The 13673-nt window shown below is 36.6% G+C and overlaps 1 protein-coding gene across 1 annotated transcript; it reads right to left on the bottom strand.

The window, feature by feature from the left end:
- Window positions 1-4836: 4836 nt before the first annotated feature.
- Window positions 4837-13374, bottom strand: NXPH2 (neurexophilin 2). The gene is given in 2 exon segments (XM_044666605.1): window positions 4837-5580; window positions 13183-13374. Coding segments are annotated over 2 exon segments (936 nt in total).
- Between the last annotated feature and the right edge of the window lie 299 nt (window positions 13375-13673).

Genomic DNA, 13673 nt, shown 5'->3' with positions numbered 1-13673 from the left:
TGTCTTCCTTTAGAGGGGGAAAAATCCAAATTCTCAGATTGGTATCAACTAAACAGAGCAAGATATACCACTACCCCATTCCAGATACCTCCTGTCCTGTCTTTCTCTCCCTTCCTCCATCCTTTCCTGTTTTTGTTTGTTTGTTTTATCCCTTACCTTTTTATCTTGGAATCAATACTGAGTATTGGTTCCAAGGGAAAAAGAATGGTAAGGACTAGGCAATGGGGGTTAAGTGACTTGTCCAGGGTCATTCCTGTTTCTTTTTGTATGTTGTTAAAATATAAGTTTATTCGGAGTAAAGACTTTCTTTTTCTTTTTTTAAAAATTGTATACTCAGTCCTTAGCATAGTATGGGGCACATTGCAGATGCTCAATAAATGTTTATTGGACGTATGTGTACATATATATATATATAGAGTATCTACTCTAAACCCTTCATTTTATAGATCCAATTTCAACCTAATAAACATTTATTAAATTCCTACTATGTACCAGGTGAGTAATATCCCTAATGGACCCTCTGATGGTAATGTCAGTAAATTACATTCTCATGACATCTTGTTGCCCTGTTCTAGGCAAGTAAATCATATTTAAAAGGCCAATGATGCAGATTTGAACCTTTATTCAGTCAATGAATTATATAAACCATCCTCTAGCTTAGACAAAAACTTATTTTTCAGCAATGTCAACCATTTACCTTGGAGTTAGTAGTCCTAAAATTTTATTGTATTTTAGTTCTTCACTTTTATAGGATTTCCTAGGCCTCTGGATCTTTCTATAAAGATATTTTAAAATTACTTCAGTTCTTAATTAAAACAACAACAGTCATATGTAGTGGGGTAGTTTTCTCCCCAACTCAGTTGATATAATCACAGAAAGTCAGGAATAGGTAATAGAGGAAAGTATTAAATAGTAAATGAAATCCACAGATACTTCTAGTATGCATCTATGCCCTGCTATCCTCTTACAATGTATAAAAAGTTTTCTGATGAAGTTGGAAGGGCAACGTGCCATTGGTTGGCAAAAGATTAATTGGGCCCCTGGTAGTCTTTATAAAGCTTAGCTTGCCATTGCTGGGGCACTTGAGGCAAGAAGCTTCATGGAGTGGGATGCTTGTACCTCTATCATAGGTTAGTGGAGGTGGGGAGGTTCTCTTTCTTCCCCTTAATCTCCCAATGTCTCCCCCAGGGTCCATGGCATCTTGTAGTGGAGCTACTTATCCAGGTGAAGACAATAAATGCCAATATGGATTTGGAGTGATGTCGAGAGCCAGGTATATCGAGCATCTTAAAGGAGTTTGATCTCTCACAGAGGAGAAGGGGGCCAATTAAATATTCAAGGGAGAACTAGAGCTGGCGAGTTAGAGTCAAGCAACTTTATTTATGGAGGGGGAGCAGTTTGAAGATACCACGAGAAGAAGAAGAATATAGTATTTCTACAGTGCTGGAGACGCGGGTTGCTTTGACTGTATGTATTCCCTACATGTATACTTCATTACTAGTGAACCCTAAGTTTGTGTCTACTCTTCCCCTTGATTTCATATAGTTGAGGGTGAATGAGTCATAGTTTTAAGGAGGGAATATTTAGTAACTATCATTCCTACTATGCTTTTTGTAATACCTCTGCTTAGCTCTAATCTTATCTGTTGACTGATTATCAGATAGGAACTTCTGTGGGGGGAGTCATCAACTATAGTTTTAGAAATCTGGACCCCCAGAGTACGTAACCTCAGAACCAAGAGTGGTTGTAACCCCTTGGTGACCTAATCTAGTATCTGTAAGAAATGAGTCAGGGAAATACACCGAGGCAGTTAGACAAAAAAATAACACCCATCAAAAACAGATGAAACAATTTTAAAAGTGTGAAGGGTTGAACATTCTAACATATCCGTACTCGTTTTGACTTCTGGATTTCATTTTAATATCAGCTTATTAAAAAAAAGATTGCAGGAAATTTATTTTCTACCTTTGGATTGTTCTTGATGTAGGGTGGAACTATATAGAATGAAGTTAGCATGCAGGTCTTCTTTGTGTTTTTTCTCTTTGACTATCAGCTTTGATTTGTCCTGTTTGGTAAATTCAGTTCCCAGAATGATTGAATATTCTAGTGTTGGTTTGGCCTGTTTCTCTGGGGCTTTCTTTGTTCTTTTTGCCATTGGTGTGTTAGTTGGGTTCTTATCTTAAGAAACACATGTGTGTTTTTCTTTATGTTTCTGAACAATTTGTGAATGGCTGCAAAAAACTGGTTTACAAAATGGCTTTTGCCTCAACTGCATTGCTCTAAGCTAGTAATGGCTTTGTAATAATTTAATGTATTTGAGTGTTTTAAAGAAACCTAATTATATCATGCCGAGTACTCTGGCTGAAAATTATCAAGTCTTAAAAAGAAGCTATGATTTAGTATATTTGTGGCATATATTCTATTCAATTTTAAAATACATCTATAGGAATGCATTTTTCCCAGGCTGCATATTCTTCTATTCAGCTAAAACACAAGTGGTATAAAATGTGATTGGCTTATTTCCTTGCCTAGAAACAATGCTGTTCAAGGTTCTAAATCACCTACTCTTGAAATTTTACTTTATCTTCTGCTACATTAGCATCACTATTTCTGTAATGTTCTGAATGTAGTGTAAGAGGAGAAAAAAAGAGTAGATCACCGTTCCTGGGGTGGAAAAGTGACTCTTTCAAAATAAACATGCTGTGGTCAAGTGACAGATTTAGCAAATTGTCTTTATTTACATATAAATGTGTACACATAACTCTATATGTACACAGGAAATTCTAAGTATATATATACATATATGTTTCCACATACTGTACAATATATATGCATTTTAAATTGCTTATAGAGGAAAGTAAAAAGACATGTCATTTAAATCATCACTTACAACAATATTACAAAGAGCCCAACAAATTCAGAATAGAGCAATATATTCTAGCCTGTACTACCATATACCACTAAGCCCAATACAACATATACAAAACAGAACACTGTGTATAAAGCAGCAGCAAAAGGTAAGAAATGGAAAATTAAGTTTTATGACAGTACCAATTGGGTTTTATGGCTAGTGAGGTAAGAGCATTTTGTTTGCTAGAATACCTCTTCCTCTTTTTCTTCTCCCAACTCCACATGAAAGAAAAAGAAAGGAAGGAAGGAAGGAAGGAAGCAAGGAAAGAAAGAGCAAGGCAAAGGAAGAAAGTAAAAAGAAGGAAGGAAGGAAGGAAATAAATAAGGAAGGAAGGAAGTGAAGGAGGGAGGGAGTGAGAAAGGAAAGAGCAAATATCTCATTATGAATCCTGATTTTTGGATGAAACCTATTTTCACAAACAGAATACCTTAGTCTGAAATTTTACAGAGCAAGAGGGGAAGTGGGTCGTCAATAGACCAGAAAGCCATTCATTTAAGGGATCTCTAAGCAACAGAGATTATCATCCAGCTCATCCTCCTTGATTGAGTCAGTGATGGTCCCATTTTGTACCTTTAGAGATTAACTTTATCACCTTAGAAAAACATCAAGGTCACAGACACTGGACTGTAAAGTACCATAATAATGTGTGAGTGGACTAGAAAGGCTGATTGATAACCAGGTATCTTGGTTGTCAATACAGCAACATTTTAACACTAATAACTTTTAATTTCCATTGGGCCTCCCTTTCAGTCCAAAAATAAATAAAATCCAAGAATAAATTTGGAAGACAACAAATATTAGGACTCTAGTATCTTCAGTTTTCTTCCTATGTCTTTCATTCCGACAATGATTTTCTCTTTCTCTCTCTCAAACCCTATGAGCAAATTAACAAAATGCAGTTGTTTGCCATGGGTGGATCATGCTCAAATATTTAATTTAACTTTTGATAGTCTCAATAGAATAACACACTGATTTTTAAAAATGGGTCTTTCTTATTTTTAATATGGATTCCGCAATATTTCTTCTAATACCAAAGCAAAACATAAATAGAATAATAGATAGAGCTATGAGGGATCTAAGATCATCTAGTTCAACCTCCTCATTTTGCAGATAAGGAAACTGAAGTCCAAAAAGATTAAGTGACTTGCCCAAAAGGTAGTCAGTGGCAAAGTCAGAATTTGAATCTAGTTCATCAATTTCTAAAACCAGTGCCTTCCCCACTTCCTTCCCATTGTTATTAATCAAATGGAAAAGTGTCACAAACATGGAGACCATAATAAAGATAAAAGCAGAAAAAAACTCCAAACCATATTAATTCAATATTCCGCATCTACTTCAAATAATGTGTATAGGTTCTACTATGGCACTATCTCTTCCTTTAAATGCTAGTTAAACAAGTTTTACCCTTTGTAAGGTGACTACAAAAAGTGATACTACATAGGGGTGAAAACCAGAAAAGCATGAAAAAAAGGAGTAGGTATTAGAAATATGATTCTTCCGTCCAATGCAGGTTTTTCAGCTGTCTCAATGTATCTGCTATTTTTTAAAAGCAGAAGTCTAATATGCATCTGAAAGGCAGACTCCTTTTCAAGAGGAATGTTTCTCACATGCAAAATTGTGTCTTTTTTTGTCTCACGTTGCTCTCATCTGATAACTCCCTTAGAAAAAACAGCAAGGTTTCCAGACCATCATCTTAAATGAAAGCAATTATTACATAAACAGTTTGACTCTGTAAGTTACTTATGACACAGCACAAACACAGCCACAAACTTGAAGACTTTTTTTTTTTTAAATCATTTTAAAACCTGATAAGGAAGCAAAGTCCACTGCCTCAAACAAAAGGAATCCTTTACGGTGAGGAGCTGAACTCCATTCTCAGTTATTCCAGTCACAAACGTCCCCCAATCCTGCTATCTCATAAAGATTCAGCCAGAGGATAAATATGGAGTCTCACTATGGTAATTGTAGTCAGGACAAACCTTTTGCACAAGTTTGTAATCAACACTGTAAAAGGCAATGTAAATGCAAATAACCTTAAAAGGTTTGGAGCACAACCAAGAGACATGACTCTGAGTCTGCTCCTGGTAGCAGATCTTCGAAGGGTCAAAGTTGCACAATGCAGTCTTCTTCGCCCGATCTGTTTTTTCATATTCAATGCGGCAATTGAAAGATTTGGACTCCTTGGTCTCTAGTGTGGACTGAGGGGAGACTTCGAATTCTACCACTTTGGATGGTGGTACCAGGCTCACTGAGACATTACCCAGACCCGTGGAGTTATGTCGGAAATAAACACTAAAGGTTCCATTGCCGTGGTCGACAATTTTCCCCGTGATGAGAAGGTTGAGTTTCACAGTCTTGATGTTGGAATGGAAATCCCCCCATCCAAACATTTTCTTAAATTTCCCTGTTTTTACTATTGGCCTACGCTTAGTTCTTGCCAATGGCTCCTGCACTTCCGTGATGTTGGACAACCAATCCCAAAAGTTTTCTATGCTGTCTGCATATGACATCTGACCGGGCTTTGACACTGGAGACTGTTTAACAAACAGGCGTAAAGGATTGATGATCCTTGAGTGGACCTCGTTATCGACCAGTGTGTCTGCAGCATCTTTGTCTTCCCAATCCAGTCCCTCTGAGGCATGTGCTATTTTTTTACTGTCACAAAATAGCTGTTTGAAGAGAAAAAAAGAGAGAGAGAGGAATATCAGGTTGGTCTTTGAGCTCATGAGTGTTGAAGTTAAAATACCTGAAGCATAAAAGGGAAATGGTTTCACTGTTACTTAAAGGGCAGCTAAATAGATTTCACACCCACAGCTGGATTTCACCAATGTAACAAGACAAGCATTATTTCAAGCCATATAGATCTGTTAGTGCATAGAAATTAAAATGATGTCTTGAACCATTAAAAAGAAAAAACTCAGAAAATCATTTTAACAAGTTGACACAATTTTTGTTCCTGTTTCCCTAGTCGTTCCAACTCTGATCTTTTCCCAGACACAAAGATGGGCATCTTTGGGACTTCACTTGTTTACAGGTTTACAGGTTTAACCTAAATGGAAACCTATCATCAAATTGGTTGAGGTATTTTCTCTCAGGGAGAAGGAAAGGCCTCCTGGAAGTCTTGTGGGTTTGTGAAGATTATCTGATTTAGAGAAATTGTAAATCTCTTAAAAATATTTTTCTGAAAGTAAAAAGGCTTCCCCCCATCCCGAAACTTTTTTCTTTTGAATCTGGGTTTCATCTTTGTGAAGAAATCATAGGATCACAAACTGAAACCTTGATGGGACCTTAGAGGTCACTAGCCCAATCTTCTCATTTTACAAATGGGAAAACTGAGTTCCAAAGGGGCTAAAATGATTCATACAACATCATATAAGAATTAAGCATCAGAGATAGGATTTCTTACCTCACCCCCCTCCCCCTTTTAACCTTTACTTTCTGTCTTAGGAAACAACTCTAAAACAGAAGGGAGGGGCTAAACAAATGGAGTTAAGTGACTTCTCCAGGGCCATGTAGTTAGGAAGTGACTGAGGCCAGATATGAACCAGGTCCTCCCAAATCCAGGTCTGGCTCTGTATTCACAGGATTTGAACCCATGTTCTCTAACTCCAAATCTAGGCTTCTTCCCCTGTACAATAGTTCTGCAATATGGAATTCTAGGGTAGAAATTTTCTATTTATGTATAATAAAGTTATTTTGTAATTTGTAATCTAAGAGAGTTATGTTTGACACTGAGAGAACAAGGGACTTGTCCAGAGTCATATAGATAACATATGTCTGAAGCAGAATTTGAACTAATTTCTTCTTGACTCCATGGCTAGCCCTCAAACCATGATACCAAATTGATTCTCAACTGATTATTTAGAGGTCTAGTTTTGTTCTAAGGCTTATGCCATGCACTTTCATACATGTTGGAAAATTCCACCTCATGTACAGTGTACTACATGCTTTACTTTTTAAACTCCAGAATTATGAAGGAACATTTGACTATATTTTACCACACAGAAATGAATATTTTGCAAATAGAATCATATTCTTTCCCCCCTGTTTTATTCTGAACTTAACAAATAACAAAGAAAACAGATATTTTCATAAACAGATTAGAACCAAAAAAGAGAATCGTGTATGACACTTCAGAGCTTGCTTTTCCTTTAAGTATAATGAACTTAATCTGCTGTTTAAGTATAATAAATCCAACTAATTCACTAATATTTCATTTTCAAAAATGTCTTCCTTTTCAATCTTTCTTTTGGCCTTCCTTTGTTCTCTTTTTTGCATTTTAATAATTTCAGTCATTCTCTTTGTCTCCTTCCCTTCCTCTCCCTCCTCTCCTTCCTCTCCCTCCTTCTCTCTCTCTCTCTCTCTCTCTCTCTCTCTCTCTCTCTCTCTCTCTCTCTCTCTTTCCCTTCCCCCCTTTCCCCACTCCTCTTACTGGGGTAGGGGGAGGGAGGAGAAAAAGAAACATAGGAACACTTCATTTCTAAAGAAGTATGACATTCATAGTACTCCTTGCCAATTCCAAAATGCTGGATTTCATAGAATAAAGCATAGTTTTTTCCCCTTTTATAATTCATACTGCAAAACAGGAAGTGGAATAATTTGGTTACTCTCTTATACACTTTTAGTGACTTCTAAGTTTCCAACTTACTTTTTAAATTAAAATTTAAAAATAATTAAAGAATCTTAAGGAGCAGCACCACTACATTCCAAATCGTTGCCTGTTGTGAATATTTCTGGTTGAGTTATAAGGTCTGGAAAATATATGTTTCTAATGGAAATACTGATAGATGCTTATCTCTAATGGTACTCTGTTGCAATGATTCTGTGGAAAACTGTCAGTATGATGTAAAGGATGTGGAGCATAGATATGGGAAGAAGTAACATTGTATTGATATATTATTTCTAAAATCTTCTCAACCTTGGGGAAGCACTTGGCAAGACTTTTTAATATCTGAATACACAGAGGCAATTGTGTTGAATCAAGTTTTACAAAGAACACATATATTCGAACTTCTGTATAATCTTTTTCACAATAGGTCAGAATTTGGCATAAGGCAGGGCAGCTAGATGATGCAGTGGATAGATAGACTGCCAGTCTTGGAGTCAAGAAGTCATCATCCTGAGCTCAAAACTGGCCTCAGAAACTTAGTAGCTGTGTATCCCTGAGCAAGTTACTCAACTCTCTTTTCTTCAGTTTCCTCATCTATAAAATGAACTGAAGAAGGAAATGGCAACCTACACCACTATCTTTGCCAAGAAAACAACAAAAGGGGTCACAAAGAGTCAGGCATGACTAAAACAAGAACAACAACTACTACCAAAACCAAAACAATTTAAAAGGGCTATCTTTAATCTATCCAAAGAAAATTGTTTTTAAAAGTACTTAAATTATATTATTGTAGGGTGGCTTCAGCTAAAAGGCAGCCCCAAATCAAACCTTCAGAATGTACCCCAAACCAACCTTCATTGTAATTTTTTGGCCAGGAAGAAATAAAATTTCAGAGAGGTGTGAGATTAGTTTACCCCCCATTAATCTCACTTTTTGTTGATAATTAAAATCTGAATAGTTTCTCTTCTTTCATTTAAATAGCTTTTTTTTTCAAAATTTTGGATATGGTATTAGAATGATCTCGATTTTGAGCTTGAAATAGGGTGGCTACATTTAACCATCCAGTTTTATTACTTGAAAGCATCACAAGATAGTACTTCAACCCATCTTCCTTGTCTCCATAGTTGGAGAATGATCTTCATCATGTTAGGAGAAACTAGAGACCATTTTAGTTCTTTCTGATATTAGGAGACTGAATTTTCCTGACCTTGAGTGACTCTATAGAGTTCAGGATAATGACTTCAGTTCTTTACTTTGGGCCATGCTGAATTCTATTTGAACTTAGACTGAATAGGAGAAATGTCCTTTCTCAATCCTCACAAAATGCCTGTAGTTTATAGATAAATAAGTCCTCTCTCCCCAAGAGAAAAGTAAAGCAAAGCCTCACTGTATTTCATTGAGTTTACTTTTAATAATAATGCTATTCATTCATGCATTCATTATATACAATATCTATATATACAGATATATATGTACATATGTTTATGTTTATCTGTGTTTATATGTACTTATTATATATATATATATTTATATCTATCTATCTATCTATCTATCGTGGCATGTATGTATGTATTTTTGTGTAGGGGTATCTTTCTATCTACCGAGGGAAACCAGGACTGTGATTTGATCAAAGTAGGGAGCTCTTAAGAAAGGAACATCCTAAGAAAATAATATGGGTCATACAGTTGTATGTCAGAGGCAGAACTTGAATCCCAAACTTCTTGACTCTTTGGGCGGCTCCCTCTCCACTATGCTGCACCAATAGATTCTACATGAAACTTTTACCATTCTCTTTTTATATGACCCAAAGTAGTGATGGTTTTTGTTCTTCTCAAATATGGAACCAGAAACTTTAGAGTGGAAGGAGATCATGATGAATGCCTTGTCTGAGCCTCTTGTCATAGATAAAGAGAAGATAAGTGACTCCTTTAAAGTCACCAAAATAGTAAGTGGCAGAAAAGGATAAGAAGCCAGCTTTTCTGAGTTCAAAGCACGTGAAGTCCTTCCACTCTATTCTGCACTTTCATTTGTTGCTTAGTTCATTTCCTCTCATTTCTGGGCACAATCACTGAAAATTCTTGGGTTTTAAGGTTTTGCCTGTCTCTTTCCCATTAAGTACTTGTCATCGAGATGCCTTAATTTGGCAGTCTGTATGCTTTCAGGCTGAAGTATTTTCCTGGTCCTGCACTGATGATAGTTACAGTTACATTGTTTGCTAAGCAAAGGACTCAGCATGTGTGCCTATATCCATCTTCATGTTATTTGGAATTATAGTTCAGTATACATATTGGAATGATCATGAAATACAGTGGCAGGTATGACTTGGTCCTACTTATTTATTTAGTATTTAGCATTTTTATAGGATTTATAGGATGCTTATTTATTTATTGAGTATTTATAGGATTTAGATTTGAAAGGGACTTAGGTGATCATCTAATTTAAACATCTTTAAAAAACAGATGAGTGAGGAAACAAGTCAAGAGCAATTGAATGATCTCTACAAAGTAATATAGACAGTAAATAAAAGAGTCATGATTTGAACCTTGAGTCATTTCACTACAAATACAGAGATATTTAAGCTTAAGAATCCATAATTTCATATCCTTTATTAATCACAACACTTTTACTCTGTAAACCTTAATAGGTATTTGTCAGTGATGGGCAACCTTTTGAGCTTGGTGTGTCAAAATTCGCCAAAAAACCGAGCCTAACTCAGGTGGTGTGTCACTTCAAGAAAAAAAACACATAATTTTGAAATACTTATAGTTTAAATAACAAAAATGTATAATTATAATATATAACTATATTTAATAAACCAAAATAGGTAAATTAATATTGGTAAAGTGTGCAGAGTGCCTAAACTACACTATAGCAAATACTTCATCCTCGGCATGCGGCCCCATACTTCTCTGTATGTGGCTGCATGCAGCCGTGTGTTATTGAAAATGGCTACGTATGTCAGTGATGACACACGTGTCATAGGCTTGCCATCACCATTATAGTTGTAGGCCAAAATAATTCACAATGTGGTGGCTACCTGATGCTGAGGGGATATAATTTTATTCTGCACGAATATAACACAGCTTAAGACATATAAGGCAAAAATTGCTAGCAAATAGTAGACTAAATTGGCAGAAAACTATGACTGTTCACATTGGTAGAGATGATATTCTGTAGTTATTTGTACAACAGCTTCCACCAAATGTTTTTGGCCCCATCGATCACCACCAAAAAACTTCTGGAGAGTATGGTTGCTTGAGACACAAATATTCTTTCTATTCTTATTGCTGTCCCTCATGGCCTACAGAAGAAGTGAATGAGGGTTACACCCATCTTTTCTTCTTTATTTATCCTTAAATATGTTTGTTACTGCATTATTATTGCCCTAAATTCATACACACACACACACATACACATCCATTCTTACTAGCTTTATTACCATTTCCATTCTCTGAAAGGGAGGTTGATGCCTCCTTTGCTATTTTGCCTCTTTATTTACTTTTAAATTCAAGTCTCAGGCATTTAAAAACCATTACTTTCACCACTCTTAAACTAGCAGGTCTCTCCTTTTTCCTTTTGAAACTTTCTTTTCCCCCTACACATAAAACAATCCAGCTTGTTATCAGTGCCAGCATCAAGTTCTTTTTTTTCTTTTCAACTCTTTGTTATCACATTCTCCCTTTTGCTTTTCCTCCTTTATCTTTTCCTTGATGTAGTACCCTGCTTGGTTTTAGTTCCACATTGCCATTGTTTTTAACCTATAAATCTTGAAGCCATTATTCATGAAGCCATAGGGGATATTTCTGGCTCCCTGAACTTACCCATTACTAATTGATGCAGTGGTAACAGAGGTTTCTGACCTTGCAGGGTATAACCTGACACAAGTTGGCACATTTTATAATATATGACAGATCCCACAAGATAATGAGGAACTTTAGAAGATTCTCCAAAACCTTCTGTTTTTTCACAATTGGGTTGTTAAATAAAATAAAGGGCATAAAATAAAAGGTAGTTGGAGGCTTTTTTAAGGGATGTCTATTTGGAGTAATACATATGTTAACAGTATTTAAACTGCATAAGTATAAGAAAATATGGGGGTACAAAATTTTTAATTTACTGGAAAATAGGGGGTGGTTCTTTTCTTAATAAATGAGTTTTCTCCATTTTGCAAATATGTATGGTTCCTTTAAGTATTTTCTTAAATAACTTTAAAATTTAATTTGATTCACAAAGATTCAACTTACAATTCTTCAAGTACACATCTGTTGGGTAAAACAAAGTTCACCTATACAGTCAGTGTAGGAGCTCCAACCTTATAATAAGCAGGCTTTACTAACACAGTACAGATCTGCAATTTTCTCTCTCTCCCAAAGTAAAAATCTATAAGAATTGAATTGAATGTGTTGCCTTCTGACCTCTACCTCATGCCATTGAGTTTCAGAAGTCTGTTCCTGGGAATGCTTTCATTCCCCAAGCAGCAAGAAAAGTCAGTTAGCTTGACCAAATTGCAAATTTGACAAAGTCTGGGCTCTTGTTCTTTTTTAGGTGGCCAAATATGATCCTGGTTAATGGTAGTAAGTTAGGTTGTAGTGTGGATAGAATGCTGGGCTTGGAGTCAGGAAGACCTGGGTTCACATCTGGCCTCAGATACTTACTAGCTGTGTGGCCCTGAACAAGTCACTTAAGCCTGTTTGCCTCAGTTTCCTCATCTATGAAATGAACTGGAGAAGGAAATAGTAAATTATTCTAATATCTTTGCCAAGAAAACCCCAATTAGGGTCATCAAAAGTCAGGCATGACTGAAATGGCTGAAGAACACATACAAGTTATCTTTAGAAGGGACCATTATTTATTAGTGGCCATTTCCTCCCAATCCTCCAGAATGATGAAGATCCCTATTGGAGATCTGGATACCAGTTAAAATATGACTAGATTTCCATTTGCCTCAGTGAGCCCACTACAACTCATTCTTCCTCCCACAACTTATCTTCTAATTGATGCAGTTTAGCACTTTCCTTCCCTATTGCCCTGAATTACACTAATAGATGGCCTTGGTGTAAAAACACACAAAACCAAAACCAAAAAAACAACAAGGAGACACTTCCTGGCTAAGAGGTCTTCAAAGCATAACTTCCCTTTAGCTAAGATCATGACCTTCATAAGATTACCAATAAAGAGCTGGAAAAGATTTTAGAGGTTTTATGACCAAACCTTTCAATTTTTAAAAAATACTTACCTTCCATCTTGGAATCAATATTTTTTTTTATAAACTCTTAATTTCGGTGTATTGTCTCATAGGTGGAAGAGTAGTAAGGGTGGGCAATGGGGGTCAAGTGACTTGCCCAGAGTCACACAGCTGGGAATTGGAATCAATATTAATTATTATTTCCAAGGTAGAAGAGTGGTAAGGGCTAGACATTGGGGGTTAAATGACTTGCTCAGGGTCACACAGCTAGGAAGTGTCTGAGGCCAGATTTGATCCTCGGACCTCCCATCTCTAGTCCTGGCTGTCTAACCCCTGAACTACCTACTTGTCCCTGAAGCCTCTCATTTTTATAGTAGAAAAAACTGAGGTCCAGACAGGCTAATGGTTAGAACAAGGTCATAAAGAAATGATCAGAGCAGACATTCAAAGCCAGACCTCCAAATCTAAAACCAGTGCCTTTTTCAATGTACTTTCTTCTTGTTGGGCTTTCAGAATGATGCAAATCTTTTAAGTCTCCTTTGAACCTTTAGTGAGGCAACGGAGGACAACCTCAGGCTTAGACATTCACATGTGCACATCTGACTGGGGATTGCTCTCGCCTGGGTGATCTTCTCCACTGTCTCCCCAGGTTAAGGGGATGCTAAACATCCTTTCAGTATCATCTCGAATGCTCTTTAACTATCAAGTGACTCACTTACTGACAGATGTTAAGCTAATGACTGCATGAGCCTCCTCCTTCTCAGCCTTAGGCTTTCCATGGATAGCCTCAGATATTTCTTCAGGGCTCTGGTTCTGTAGGATTCTGAGCCTTACCCAGAGCTTAAGAGAAATGAGGCAAAGGCGATTCGGGCCCTAAAATGCTTTGGGGAACTTTTGTTCCAACCTCCTATATGAGTCAGCAAAGGGAGCTGATAGTAAAAAGCGTCCAGCAGGTACCTCTTGCTCAA

Source organism: Gracilinanus agilis, chromosome 3 (genome assembly GCF_016433145.1).
Source record: "Gracilinanus agilis isolate LMUSP501 chromosome 3, AgileGrace, whole genome shotgun sequence".
NCBI lineage: Eukaryota > Metazoa > Chordata > Mammalia > Didelphimorphia > Didelphidae > Gracilinanus > Gracilinanus agilis.
This window is presented reverse-complemented; position numbering and strand designations above follow the sequence as displayed.